This window comes from Pongo abelii, chromosome 17 (assembly GCF_028885655.2).
Source record: "Pongo abelii isolate AG06213 chromosome 17, NHGRI_mPonAbe1-v2.0_pri, whole genome shotgun sequence".
Classification (NCBI taxonomy): domain Eukaryota; kingdom Metazoa; phylum Chordata; class Mammalia; order Primates; family Hominidae; genus Pongo; species Pongo abelii.
Genome location: NC_072002.2, coordinates 37,699,669 through 37,714,744, shown reverse-complemented (window position 1 = coordinate 37,714,744; position 15,076 = coordinate 37,699,669). Strand labels below are relative to the sequence as shown.

The 15,076-nt window shown below is 45.4% G+C and overlaps 1 protein-coding gene across 3 annotated transcripts in view; it reads right to left on the bottom strand.

Annotated features, from left to right (window-relative positions):
* The window catches only part of RMC1 (regulator of MON1-CCZ1), a 28,923-nt gene extending 14,097 nt beyond the window's left edge, over positions 1-14,826 (bottom strand). Inside the window, exons 1-7 of one of the 3 annotated variants that reach the window (XM_002828112.5) lie at positions 14,578-14,826; positions 13,835-13,911; positions 11,230-11,314; positions 10,239-10,295; positions 9,011-9,097; positions 2,262-2,402; positions 1,835-1,938 (exon numbers count right to left, since the gene is read on the bottom strand). In XM_002828112.5, the coding sequence (XP_002828158.1) occupies positions 1,835-1,938; positions 2,262-2,402; positions 9,011-9,097; positions 10,239-10,295; positions 11,230-11,314; positions 13,835-13,911; positions 14,578-14,679 (653 nt within the window). In that variant the 5' untranslated portion in view covers positions 14,680-14,826. The remainder of the gene's footprint in view (positions 1-1,834; positions 1,939-2,261; positions 2,403-9,010; positions 9,098-10,238; positions 10,296-11,229; positions 11,315-13,834; positions 13,912-14,577) is intronic. The other 2 variants (XM_009252287.4, XM_002828113.5) reach the window with 2 other exon arrangements.
* Positions 14,827-15,076: the final 250 nt, after the last annotated feature.

The following is a 15,076-nucleotide window of genomic DNA, read 5'->3' as shown; positions in this document are numbered from 1 at the left end:
CTGCCTTGGCCTCCCCATTCACTGGTATTACAGGTGTGTGCCACCATGCTCAGCCTTTTCTATTTAAGTGCCATCTAATAAATGTTGCTGTGAACAGTTCCTGAATGCATATTCTAGTCCAGTGGTAAACTCTGTGCTGGGCCTGCACAGGGACAAGGAGGAGACCAAGGTGGGAGGGAACAGGTCCCCACCTCCACTTCAGCCAGGACTGCTCTCACTTTATCTATTGTCTAAACAGGAATGCTGGCTGGGCACGGCAGCTCATGCCTATAAACCCAGCACTTTGGGAGGCCAAGGCGGGAGGATCACCCGAGCCCAGGAGTTCAAGACCAGCCTGGGCAACATGGTGAAACTCCATCTCTTCAGAAAATACAAAAATTATCCAGATGTGGTGGCATGCGCCTGTAGTCCCAGCTACTTGGGAGACTGTGGCAGGAGAATCACTTGAACCTAGAAGGCAGAGGTTGCAGTGAGCTGAGACTGTAACACTGCACTCCAGCCTTGGGCGACAGAGCGAGACTCTCCAAAAAAAATTTAAAAATAAACAGGAATGCCACAGAAGAGTACCTTAAAAAAAAAAGGGAAGAAGAAATGAAAGAACATTATACTAACTACCATAAAGTTTGAAAGTTTGGAAACCACTGTTTTAGGCCACAGAAGAATCAGAAGTAACTGAGAAGCAAAATTTTGACTATTGTCGAATCAGATACAGGCATACGGGGGTTCTTTTTTATTAGTCTCTATTGTGTGTTTAAAATTTTCATTGCAAATTTAAAAATTCAGATATCCACTTTTTCAAATGAAAATATACCTCCGTACTGCCAGGCATGGTGGCTCATGCCTGTAATCCCAACACTTTGGGAGGCTGAGGAGGGCAGATCACGAGGTCAAGAGACCGAGACCACCCTGGCCAACATGGTGAAACCCTGTCTCTACTAAAAATACAAAAATTAGTTGGGCATGGTGGCACGCACCTGTAGTCCCAGCTACTCGGGAGGCTAAGGCAGGAGAACCGCTTGAACCTGGGAGGTGGAGGTTGCAGTGAGCCAAGATCGTGCCACTGTACTCCAGCCTGGCAACAGAGCAAGACTCCGTCACAAAAAAAAAAAAGAAAAAGAAAATATACCTCCATATATACGTAATTTAGTTCCATGTTTGTTACATAAAAATCTTAATCTATTTTCTTATTTAGAACAATTATTATTTAACTTAGCTTTTAAAAAAAAAAAAAAACTTGGCCAGGCACAGTGGCTTATGCCTGTAATCCCAGCACTTTGGGAGGCCGAGGCAGGTGGATCACTTGAGGTCAGGAGTTTGAGACCAGCCTGGCCAACATGGGGAAACCCTGTCTCTACCAAAAATACAAAAATTAGCCAGGCGTGGTGACAGGCGCCTGTAATCCCAGCTACTCGGGAGGCTGAGGCAGGAGAATCGCTTGAACTTGGGAGGTGGAGGCTGCAGTCAGCCGACACTGCACCACTGCACTCCAGCCTAGGGGACAGAACAAGACTCTGTCTCGAAAAAAAAAAAAAGAAAAGAAATTCTAAAACAAAGATACTAAGAAATAAATTGGTTCAATGTTCTTGTTTTATCAGGCTAGAAAGGTAAAGGAATTCCTTAGCATCACAAAGCTATAAAAATCAAAAAGGAATGCCAAAAACACTGCAGGTTTTCTATGTTCACAGGATCTATACACTGAATACCCAGGACAAGGGGAGTCCTCCTTATGTGTTCTAGGGGTCAGGGCATCACGTGGTGCTTGTAACACACTCCTTCTAGTATTTATATTACTGAAAGCAATCACAGGATGGAATTCTCTCTGACACGGACATACATGGTAGCCATTGCGATGTCTCTTTCAGAAAGGCTGGGTTTAGTTGACTTAGGCGCAGCTGGTAATTCAATCTCAAATTTGGGCAGCTTCGACATAGTGCCAGCCTGTTTAGGGGGAAAAAGTTATAGGAAAAGCTTATTAAACCCCTTCGATGCTTCACCATTCCCTGTGTAAAGCCAACAAGGATAAACACAGACTTCGTCTTTGGATCCTTTCCACCGTCCCCCGTGTCCTCTCACAGCCTGTCTGCCCAGCATAGAATGAATGGCTCCAGGAGCTGACGGGTACACAGAGTGCCCTCTAGTGGTCAGAGCGGTGACGTTACGGCTAGAGGAACCTGTCCCTAACGTGCCTGACACATTAGGATGCTACAGGAACAGGGGACAACTGGGGAAAGGTGTTGTTTTCAGGGGAGGCTTCCTCTTACCCTAAAGTGAAAAGGCTGCAGGACATTCTCCAGGACCGTGGTAGACAGCAAGATCACGGCGCTCTCGGGGCAGTACATGTACCAATTCACATTGAGATTGTGGCTCTTCAAGAGTTTCAGACTCCGTTTCTCTGGTAATACCTGAAGCAGAGTTTAAGAAACAGGATCTTCATTTAAAAAGCAGCAAACTAATCCCAGCACTTTGGGAGGTTGAGGTGGGCGGATCACCTGAGGTCAGGAGTTCGAGACCAGCCTGGACAAAATGGTGAAACCCCATCTCTACTAAAAATACAAAAATTAGCCAGGCATGGTTGGCATATGCCTGTAATTCCAGCTACTCAGGAGGCTGAGGCACAAGAATTGCTTGAATGAACCCAGGAGGCAGAGGTTGCAGTGAGTCAAGATTGCACCATCACACTCCAGCGTGAGTGACAGAGCAAGATTCAGTCTCAATTAATAAATAAATCAATAACAGCAAACTTTCAGAAGATTCTTACAGTGTGCTCTGAGAATAAAAAGCAGAAGAAACCCACTAAGTGAAATGAACATTCTCACTTGTACTTATTACAGCTACTACTTAACCAGCCCTATGCTTGGGGCTTTACAGAGCCTCCTAACTCAGTTACTCTTTGCCATGACTGAGAGGCAGGCATCACTGACCCTATTAGCCGGATGAGAAACAAGGCTCCAAGAGTGGATTAGGGAACCTGCCCCTTAACAAAGCAATTATAGCCTGGGTAGGCTGTTTCCCTCCAAAATCCTTATCTGTGCCTCCACATGCTTAGGCATGTGGAGCACATGGATACACCTAAGAGCAATTTACAATAAAATTCTCCTCATCCAGGAAATGGCCAAAAAAAACTGACACCTCCAGGACCCCATGTATTAACTCGGCCACCTCCCAGCCCATGGCAGATCTGCCTTCTGCTTGGCCTCCATCTCGACTCCAGTCTACACTGGGCCTGGGAGGAGCTCCCTTCTTCTAGCAGATGTGTTCATAAGACTGCATACAAATGCAGTACTTTATAATCCAGGCACATTTTAAATGCACCCTAAATATTCTGATATTACAGAACACTGTATAGAGCCCCCAAGACATTAGTGCTCATGGTACACTGCACTGAAGAACTGCTGTGCAAGTCAGGGGCAGGAGCCGTAAGCTTCTTAATAACTATAATAATTAGGATGTGCTAGAGTCTTCTTTCAACTTTTTTCTTGAAGATCTGAACCCATCTAGGTAACCTTAAGGTGTACTTTCCCACTGCAGAAAACAGAAAGAAAGACTTTTAAATGATTACCATAGGGAACTCCTCCAGAAAGCAAGCCACCCTTCCCATGCAATCACATGCACAAAATTATATTTCTGTGTGTACGGAATTTGTCTAAAGTTTGTTTAAAGTTCTCCTATTGGTCATTACAAATTTTTTTTTTTTTTTTTTTTTTTTTTTTTGAGACAGAGTTTCACTCTTGTTGCCCAGGCTGGAGTGCAGTGGCACAATCTCGGCTCACTGCAACCTCCGCCTCCCACGTTCAATGGATTCTTCTGCCTCAGCCGCCCTAGTAGCTGGGATTATAGGCGCCCACCACCACACCCAGCTAATTTTTGTATTTTTATTTTGAGATAGTAGAGGCGGCACTTAGTAGAGATGGAGTTTAATAGAGATGGGGTTTCGCCATGGTGGCCAGGCTGGTCTCGAACTCCTGACCTCAGGTGATCGCCCACCTCAGCCTCCCAAAGTGCTAGGATTACAGGCATGAGCCACCGTGCCCAGCCAGTCATTACTAAGATTTCGATGTTGGCCTTACAGCAAAGCACCATGGCATTAACACACAGGTGTATTTTCTCTAACCATACATTCTAAATTGTATTACTTTCATTAGGTCAACAAAATTAAAACCTGAAAGAACTCTTAACATCCTCCTAATTAGTTCCACTTAGAGATCTCAGAAGCATGCTTAATAGGTCAGGAAGCTGGAACAGATGAAAAGAAACAGGCAGGTACATCAAAGGACACAATCCACAGAGTGGAAAGGCAACCTCCAGATTCGGAGAAAATACTTGCAAATTGTATCTCTAAGAAGGTGTTAATATCAGAATATATAAAGAACTACAATTCAACAAATAATAGTCATTTGATTTTAAAAATAGGCACAATGACCCGAATTAGTCATTTCTCCAAAGATGATACACAAAGTGGCCAAAACACACACACAAAAGTGCTCAACATCACTAATCAACAAAGAGCGCAAATCAAAACCACAATTAAGATGGCTAGTATCAAAAACAAAACAAAACAAAACAGCAAATGTTGGTGAGGATATGGAGAAACTGGGACCCTTGTACACTTGGAGGGATTGCAAAATGGTGTAACTGCTATGGAAAACAGTATAGCGGTTCCCTAAAATATTAAGAAACAGAACTACCATCTGCTTTAGCAATCTCAGTCTGGGCATAAATCTAGAAGAACTGAAAACGGGATCTTGAAGCAGTATCTGCATACCTGCATTGACAGCAGCACTATTCACAATGGCCAAGAGGTGGAGGCAACCCAAATGTCCCTCAACAGATGAATGGATAAGCAAAATGTGGTGTATACACTCAATGTGGTATTATCAGCCTTAAAAAGGAAACCCTATCACATGCTATGGCATGGGGGAACCTGTAGGAAATTACGGTAGATGAAATAAGCCAGTCACAAAGGGACAAATACTGTATAATTTCACTTATATGAAGTATAAAAAGTAATCTAATTCGGCCGGACACAGTGGCTCATGCCTGTAATCCCAGCACTTTGGGTGGATCACCTGAAGTCAGGAGTTCAAGACCAGCTTGGCCAACATGGTGAAACCCCATCTCTACCAAAAATACAAAAATTAGCCAGGCGTGGTGGCACACACCTGTAATCCCAGCTATTTGGGAAGCTGAGACAGGAGAATCACCTGAACCCAGGAGGCAGAGGTTGCAGTGAGCTGAGATCACGCCACTGCACTTCAGCCTGGGCAACAGAGCGAGACACCATCTCAAAAAAAAGGAGTCAAATTCATAGAAACAGAAAATAAAATAGAGATTGTTGGGGCTGCAGGGAAGGGATAGGGGGAGTTGTTTACTGGATACAGTTTTGGTTTCACAAGATGAAAAAAGTTCTGGAGCTATTTCATAACAATGTGAATGAATATACTTAACACTACTGAACTGAACACTTAAAAACAGTTAAGATGATAAATGTTGTATGTTTTTTACCACAGTAAAAAAAAATTTTTTGACCACACACAGTGGCTCATGCCCATAAATCCCAGCACTCTGGGAGGCCAAGGCAGAAGAATGGCTTGAGCCTAGGAGTTCAAGACCAGTCTAGGCAACATGGCAAGACCTCATCTCTACAAAAAAAAAAAAAAAAATGGAAAAACAAATTAAGCTGGGCGTGCTGGCACACACCTGTAGTTCCAGCTACTCAGGAAGCTGAGGTGGGAGGACTACGTGAGGCTAGGAGGTCGAGGCTGCAGTGAGCCGTGATTGTACCACTGTACTCCAGCCTGGGTGACAGAGATCCATCTCAAAATAATCATTACAAAATAAAAAAATTTTAAGAGGAAGTTAACAAAATACAAATGGACAATATATAAATGAAAAGATGCTTACTTCCCTAGTAATGTAAAATGCAAATTAAAATGTCTTTTGGCCAGGCATGGTGGCTCATGCCTGTAATCCCAGCACTTTAGGGGGCTGAGATAGGTGGATTATTTGAGGCCAGGGGTTGAAGACTAGCCTGGCCAACATGGTGAAACCCCACCTCTTCTAAAAATACAAAAATTAGCCAGGCGTGGTGCTGGGTGCCTGTAGACCCAGCTACTTGGGAGGCTGAGGCAGGAGAATTGCTTGAACCCAGGAGGTGGAGGTTGCCGTGAGCCGAGATCGCACCATTGCACTCCAGCCTGGGTGACAGAGTGAGACTCTCTCTTTAAAAAAAAAAAAAAAAAAAAAAAGTCTTTCTACCTCTCAGGTTGCCAAATGTCTATAGACTGATAATATCCAGTTCTCCTAAAGGTAGGAAAAGCAGAAGTTCCTATATTGCTAGTGAAAATACACATGTCTAGAAGAAATTTGGTGATACCTGTTCAGCTTTTCAGGTGTTCATACCTATACTGCAACTCTCCCTCTAACATAAAGAAGTGTGTACAAGCATGTTACTGAAGGGTTATTTGTAATCACAAAAAAAGGGAAAACCAGCCAATGTCCAATAACAAGAAATTGGTTAAACTGCAGTCCATCCATACAGTGGAATACTACTCAGTCAGAATAAAATATAGAAAGATGTCCAAGATACACTTTAGACAAAAAAAAAAAAAGCTAGCTGCAAAAGTTTATATACAACATTCCCCTTTTTGTTAAAAAGAAGTTTGTATGTATTTATTTTTAAAAATAGAGGAATATGCACCAAACTGTTCATAATAATTATTTATCGGGATTATAGGGAACATTTGCTTTCCATATTATGTATCTTGCAATGTTTGAATGTTTTTTGTTTTAACTTTTAGGTTCGGGGATAGATGTGAAGGTTTGTTACATATGTAAACTCATGTTACGGGGGTTTGTGGTACAGATTATTTCATCACCCAGGTATTAAGTCCAGTACCCAACAGTTATCTTTTCTGCTCCTCTCCCTCTTCCCACCCTCCCCTGCTCAAGTATACCCCCGTGTCTGTTGTTTCCTTCTTTGCATTCATAACTTATCACTTAGCTCCCACTTAGAAGTGAGAACATGTGGTATTTGGTTTTCTGTTCCTGTGTTAGTTTGCTAAGGATGATGTCCTCCATCTCCACCCATGTTCCCACAAAAGACATGATCTTGTTCATTTTTACGGCTGCATAGTATTCCATGGTATATATGTACCACAGTTTCTTTATCCAATCTGTCACTGATGGGCATTTAGGATGATTCCATGTCTTTGCCATTGTGAACAGTGCTGCAGTGAACATTCCCATGCATGTGACTTTATGGTAGAATAATTTATATTCCTCTGCATATACACCCAGTAATGGGGCTGCTAGGTCAAACAGTAGTTCTGCTTTTAGCTCTTTGAGGAATCGCCATACTGTTTTCCACAAAGGTTGAACTAATTTACACTCCCAGCAACAGTGCGTAAGGGTTCCCTTTTCTCCACAACCTTGCCAGTATCTGTTATTCTTTGACTTTTTTATAATGGCTATGCTGACTAGTGTGAGATAGTTTCTCATTGTGGTTTTGATTTGCATTTCTCTAATGATCACTGATGTTGAGCTTTTTTATGTTTGTTGGTTGCATGCATGTCTTCTTTTAAAAAGTGTCTGCTCGTGTCCTTTGCCCAGTTGTTTTTTTTTTTTTTTTTGAGATGGAGTCTCGCTCTGTTGCCCAGGCTGGAGTGCAGTGGCACCATCTCAGCTCATTACAACCTCCGCCTCCCAGGTTCAAGCAATTCCCCGGCCTCAGCCTCCCTAGTAGTTGGGATTACAGGTGCCTGCCACCAACTTGGCTAATTTTTGTATTTTTAATAGAGACGGGTTTCGTCATGTTGGCCACGCTGGTCTTGAACTCCTGACCTCAGATGATCCGCCTACCTCGGCCTCCCAAAGTGCTGGGATTAGATGTGAGCCACTGCACCTGGCCTTTGCCCACTTTTTAATGAAGTTTTGTTTTTTTCTTTTTGAGATGGGGTCTCACTGTCATCCAGGCTGGAGTGCAGTGCTGTGATCTTGGCTCACTGCAACCTCCTGCCTCCTGGGGTCAAGCAGTCCTCCCACTTCAGCCTCCCAAGTAGCTGGGACTACAGGTGCACACTACCACGCCTGACTAACATTTTGTATTTTTTATAGAGATGGGATTTCATCATGTTGGCCTGGCTGGTCTCAAACTCCTGGACTCAAGCCATCCGCCCACCTTGGCCTTCCAAAGAGCTGGAATTACAGGCATGGGCCACCAAGCCCTTTTTCTTTTTTTTTTTTTTAATGTATTACTTGCAATTAGAAAAAAATAAAATAAAATCCCCAGCAAGAGAGTAAAGCTGAGTGCTGCAGCTCATGCCTGTAATCCTGGCTCTTTGGGAGGCCAAGGCAGGAGCTGAGGTTAGGAGTTTGACACCAGCCTGGGCAACATAGCGAGACTTCGTCTCTACAAAAAAGTTTAAAAATTAGCCAGCACCAGGCGCAGTGGCTCACGCTTGTAATCCCAGCACTTTGGGAGGCCGAGGCGGGCAGATCACCTGAGGTCGGGAGTTCAAGACCGGCCTCAACATGGAGAAATCCCGTCTCTACTAAAAATACAAAATTAGCTGGGCATGGTGATGCATGCCTGTAATCCCATCTACTCACGAGGCTGAGACAGGAGAATCGCTTGAACCTGGGAGGCAGAGGTTGCGGTGAGCCGAGATCGCGCCATTGCACTCCACCAGCCTGGGCAACAAGAGCGAAACTCCGTCTCAAAAATAAAATAAAATAAAATAATAAAAATAAAAATTAGCCAGGCATGGTGGTACATGCCTGTAGTCCCACCTACTCAGGAGGCTGAGGCAGGAGGATTGCTTGAGCCCAGGAGTTTGAGATTACAGTGAGCCATGATGATGCCACTGCACTGCAGCCTGGGCAACAGAGCAAGATTCCATCTCTAGAAAATGTTTAAAAAACATATATATATATATTCAGTACTGAATTCAAAAGGCTGCCAGAATGCTATCACCGAACTTTAACCAACAAACATAAATGATAAACATAATACCTGGTAAAATTCGATTCCTTGATCTGTTATGAAGACAATTTCAGTAGAACTAGTCCAGCAGAATCCTAGAATGTTGGCATTCTTAGTCTAAGAAAAATTTTTTAAAAATATTTTTAATTAATAAGAAAAAACACATAACTCTCTTCAAAAGCTTCACAAACTCTGCAGTTTGTCATTCTTTAATGAACGTTCCCCGGAATGTTTACTAATTAACAAAACAAATTTTCTTTTAAATACAATGTTCCCTGATTTTTGCCCATAACTCTTCATTCAAGAACCTGAATCCTAATTCCTTCTACTAAACAGAACAGGGGAAGTCTGTGTTTTGTAGAAAAGTAACTGACCAGAGCTCACAGACAGCAGCTTCTACCTGCAGGAATCACCATACTGCCGACATTCTTAGTCACCCACGTTATAAAAACAGTTATTAAAAATGTACAAAGGCCTAAGGGTCTTTAGCGAGTGTTGACTAAAATGGGTTGAGGACCCTGAGACACACACCCGACTCGCTTGAGGGCAGACAGAGCTGAGCAGGGCCGGGCTGAGGGTCTCTTCACACGGGGCCACCGCAGGGCAGGGAGGACAGTGGTGGGGATGCACCTCTCCTCACTGAAGAGTCCGCCCTGAACTCCATTGAGCAAAACAGTCGCAAAGATGCAGAAAGCCCTACCCCAACCACTAGCAGCTTCTGTCAGCGCCCAGGGTGCCACACTGCCAATTTTAGCTCAGCTCCCTCTAGCCTAGTTTACTACACCCAGCAAATCTCATTAATGTGGATTAGAATCAACACCTAGAAAAAGAAAGAGTAAGGACAAGACAAAGACAACAAATTGAGGAAAGGAAACTTCAGGAAACAGAAAAACTCCTCACCAGAAACCTCCACTCCAGGTGGCTGTGAGGGATCCCAGGGCCCAGACCCAGATGTGCTGTCAGCCCAGTGAGGAGAAAAAGGGCAAGACAGACGACAGCCCCAAGGGCTAGCACCACTGGGTGTTCACCACGCGTCATCCATTGAACCCTCCCCCTCCAAAGGAACAAGCTTTCAAACATAGAAAACTGTTCAGTATCACAAAACAAACACCCCGCCTGACTCCAGTTTGGGAAACAACATGAGGGACAGTCTGACTTCAAGTCTGCGCTCCCTGCGACCCCGATGCCCCGCTCTCCACGACATAACCCAGCTCAACACCACTGACACCAGCAGCAGAGAAAGGGCCTGGGGTCATACCTTGCACTCCTGTGTGTATTCCAACTGGGAATTATCAGGGATAAAATTACAAAAATCCTGAAAGGAAAAAAACACACACACACACAAATTTGGATTAGGCAGCATACTGCCAACCTACGTTGGCATGCTACAAGACAAGAAAAACAAATATTAACTTAAAAAGTGACCAGAAAATAACTGAAGACAACCAAAACACAGGAAAGATAAAAAGACCAATTCGGATCATCTGTCTCAACAGCAGCAGGCTTACGATTCAATTTTTTTTAAGTTAATACAAATATTCAGTTACAGTTTAGTAACTCCTTTCGAAAATTCATTCCTCAAGCAGCTGATGTCAGAGAAATGTGTTGCTGTACTAAGAGGCTTCCCCAAGACTTTAACACTTAAAACTGATGGAAGAAACTAACAGAGGATCCTGCCTGTTTCTAACAGCCTTCCCTCTACTCTACAAATGGCAATGGTGAACATTTACACGGGCTAAAGTGCCTGTAGGCTGCTTCAACTTGGAATATCTGCTCCTATCAGATCTAGCACTCAGAAATGAGAGATGAAAAGGCTAATTCACAAAGTAGCCACAAATACCTCACATATTCTATGCTGCTAGCTATCAAGCAATACAAAAGACACATGAAGTTCCAAATTACTTTTTAACAATTTCTAAGGGAGGCTGAGGTGAGAGAATCACTTGAGCCTGAGAGATCGAGGCTGCAGCGAGCCGAGATCACATCACTGCACTCCAGCCTGGGCAACAAAGGAAGACTGGCTCAAAAAAATTTTTTTAATTTAATTTAAAAATCAAACTAAGGTCATTTTTTTAACCCACTCAAATGTCTTTTTCGTTTTTGAAGGCTCTAATACAATGCAACGTAACTATACCTTTCACAACAGTAAGATAATGAAAGTTTCCTTTAACACTGAAAATCTGCAATTCCTTCTCTTCCAAATGTATTTCTAATGCCCTTTAATGCTGTATTTTAAAGATAAGTCTTACCACAGTCTTTGAGGTCCTCTGAACAGCCAATATCTTATTTTCTAAGGAAAACTTAATGCACTTCACTTCTCCTTTGTCATCCATTCTTTAAGAAGAAAGAATGTGTTAGTAGTTTAATAACTGAATTCTAGCTACTATCATTTATTGAAAAGGCAAAAGACACAACCTATATTCAGGAGGCAGCAAATTCTAGTCTAAAATTAAAATTATGTTTTGGAAGCCATCAGTAGGACCTCTTTTCAAACTACCAAATCCCACTGGAAAGAACTTGCTGGGAAACTTACAGTATTATGGGTAACAAGTGATTGAAGAATTCAGATCACACGCACATATCACCTGAGAATTGTTCCAACATAAATAACTATAGACCCGCTCAGGAGCCTTCTCCATGACTGCTGTTTGTCTCTCACAGCAAAGCTTCTGGAAAGAACTATCTACTTGTGCATCTCACAGCACATTCATTATGCAACCCAGATGGCTCCACTACAGTGTCTCCTGACCGCCTCAGAGAGACGTTAAAAAGTGAACTCAGCTGGGCACAGTGGCCTACACCTGTAATCCCAGCACTGTGAGAGGATGAAGCACGAGGATCACAGGAATTCGAGACCAGCCTCAGCAACACAGTGAGACCCTGTCTCTATTCAAATACATACTTTTTTACATTAAAAATCCATTTTAAAAAAGCAAACTCAAGGGATGGATTACAGAGGGGCTCAAGGAAACTTTTTGGGGTCTGAACACGTTCATTGCCTTGATTGTGGTGATGGTTTCATGGGTGTATACATGTCAAAACTCACATATTGTATAATATTAAGTGCGTACAGTTTATTGTGTGTCAACCATGCCTCAATAAAGCTGCTTTTAAAAATCTTTTTTTTTTTTTTTTTTGAGACGGAGTCTTGCTCTGTTGCCCAGCCTACAGTGCAGTGGCATGATCTCGGCTCACTGCAACCTCTGCCTCTCGGGTTCACGTGATTCTCCTGCCTCAGCGTTCCGAGTAGCTGGGATTACAGGCGCGTGCCACCAGACCCGGCTAATTTTTGTATTTTTAGTAGAGACAGGGTTTCACCACCATGTTGGCCAGGCTGGTCTTGAACTCCTGATCTCAAGTGATCCACCCGCCTTGGCCTCCCAAAGTGCTGGGATTACAGGCGTGAGCCACCACGCCCAGTCTAAAAACTCTTTTTAAGTTAAATTCAGTACCTTCCCCCACCCACAAACTTCTTAGAGCCCCCAATCTAGATTATCACGGGCTCACTCGTTTTCCACACCCAACCGACCCCAGAGTCTTACCAGAGACCCATCTTCCTAAGTATCCGTTGATTGCCTATGGAATGCCACTCTACACCACCAGAGCACTGCTCTTCACCACACATGGCTCACTGATTGCTACTCTCCATAGTATCCCTAACTCTGACAGGCTCCCAACTAAGCCAGCCTCCCTGCTGTGAACAGCATGATCTTTCCAAACACTGACATGATCATCCCACACCCCACCTGACAAGTTTCAATAAGAAGATAAAGCTCTAATTCCATAGGAGAATATGTAAGGTTCAAGCTGGCCCCTGCCGGTGGCCACACCACCACCATTTCCCCTTCCCTGTGGAGACACCCTGTGTAACTTTCAGTTACACAGACCCAGAGTTCCCCAAAACACCATGCTCGAACCCCATCCATACTTTAAAACCTTGCTCAGGCCGGGTTCAGCGGCTCATGCCTGTAATCCTAGCACTGTGGGAGTCTGAGGCCGGCGGATCGTTTGAGGTCAGGAGTTGGAAACCAGCCTGGCCAACACCGTGAAACCCCATCTCTACTAAAAATACAAAAAAATTAGCCGGGCGTGGTTGTGGGCGCCTGTAATTCCAGCTACTTGGGAGGCTGAAGCAGGAGAATCACTTGAACCTGCGAGGAGGAGGTTGCAGTCAGCCAAGATCGCACCACTGCACTCCAGCCTGGGGAACAGAGGGAGGCTCCCTCTCAAAAAAGGAGTTTCTCATTAACACAGACCAACAGTAAAATTTTTTAAGTCACTACTGAATTGAGGGCCTACATTACACTTTCACCTTCTGTAAGCACCAGTGTTATGGTGGCCAGATAGCTTATCATCCAAATCGAGACACTTCTGAAAGTGAAAGGGACGGCTATTGATCATTAAACCTGTTCAACAGTGCGAACTGGGACTATGCAGTCACCTTAAGTATAGTGGAAGCCATGATTTTCTTGTATTATTACATGAGAAACAATGAATCTCCTCCACCTGCCACTCTGGAAAGACCTGGGCTAAAGAAATGAACGCCCTCCTCTGTCAACAAACCAGAAATGGGCACATCATCACGCTGACTTATTAATTTCCGGTGCTAGGAAGTGGCTGCCCCACTTTTGAAGTATTTGGCTCCCAAATCAACTGCTCCAGATATTCCACTCTGACAAGAGGTGCTAGTAAGTGCCACCAAGACCCTCCCTACAGACAGGGATTCCATGTGCGCACACACACTTCAGGCCTCTTAGGGCACACCAAATGACAAAATTATAAAAAACCTTTTGAATTAGAAAAACATCATTCTGTTTACATGATAAAATGATCTGAAAGTGTCTATACTATTACCTAAATGAGATGGGATTCCTATCATCTGGGCCTTTAACTACCACACCAGTAGCTCCACCAGATCGAACAGCAAAAACCTGAGAGGGAAAAGCAGCAAGGTTAACAGCCCGAACTCTGAAAGGATCTAAACTCATAAGCCAACCCGCAAGCGATTATTTCTGTTATACACCACCCTGGGTTCAACTAAAGTAACACGGCACATATCAAGGTACAGATGTTTGGCTGCTCATGTGAATTTTAAAAACCAAGAGCAGAGAGCGAAAAGGATGCCACTCCAAGTGTGGCCCACCGTGACACCGGGTCGGATCCCCGAGGCTCCAAGTTCTAAGGCCGGTTCGCGCATCGGCGCCGCTGATACGCCTGAAGTACAGTCTTTTCCCCCTTTACAGAATTCCAAGGAAAATGAAAATCTCGACGTCTAAACCCTTGACTACGAATGTAACTAATGACAAAGACAACAAAAGAAGCCTAGATAAGACGGGCGCGCCAACAATTGAGGCACCGGCCACGGGGCCACTGCGTCCGCGCAGCTGGCTCGGGGGTCCAGCCCCGAGGTCACCTGCGAGGACACCTGGCCGCGGCTGAGCCCACCCAACAAGGAAGGAGCGCGCGCCGCCTCCCGCGCTGGGACGGGACGGGACAGGACAGGAGGGGACGCTCGGGCCTGGTCGCGCGGGACCGGCCTTGGCGTGCCCACGACCCCGGCAGGGCCGCGCCGGGGAGGAAGCGCGGGCGCGCCGGACCTGCTTGTTGGCCTCATCGAAGAAGACGCAGTTGACAGGGTTCGCCTTCTCGAACTGCACCGGCCGCTCGCACAGCTCCAGGTAGTAATCCTCCTCGCCCATGGCGGGCGCCGCGCCCGCGGCGGGGGCCCCGGGGGCGGTCGCCAGCGTGGAACCGGACGCGCGGTGGAGCCCGGCCCGGACTGTGGCGGCGGCTGCGGCTGCGGCTTCGGGCCCGGCGCGGACGCCGCTTCCTGGTGCCACGCCCCCACCCCGCCCACCACGTGACCCGCGGCCCTCTGCGCTTAAACGGGCAGCGTCTGGCTGCGGTGGGGCCCACCGGCCTTAACCACGCCCCGCCCGGTGCTGAAGGCTCCTCCCCTCTCCCCGAGGGCTGTCGGAACGCGGCGGCGTGACCCGGAAGCCCGCGTGGTTCCCCGCGGACCGAGGGCGGCGTGGCCGCCAACCCTACGCTGCTGCGAGTTCCTGAGCCCGGCTCGGTCGCCCCTGCCCCAGCCTG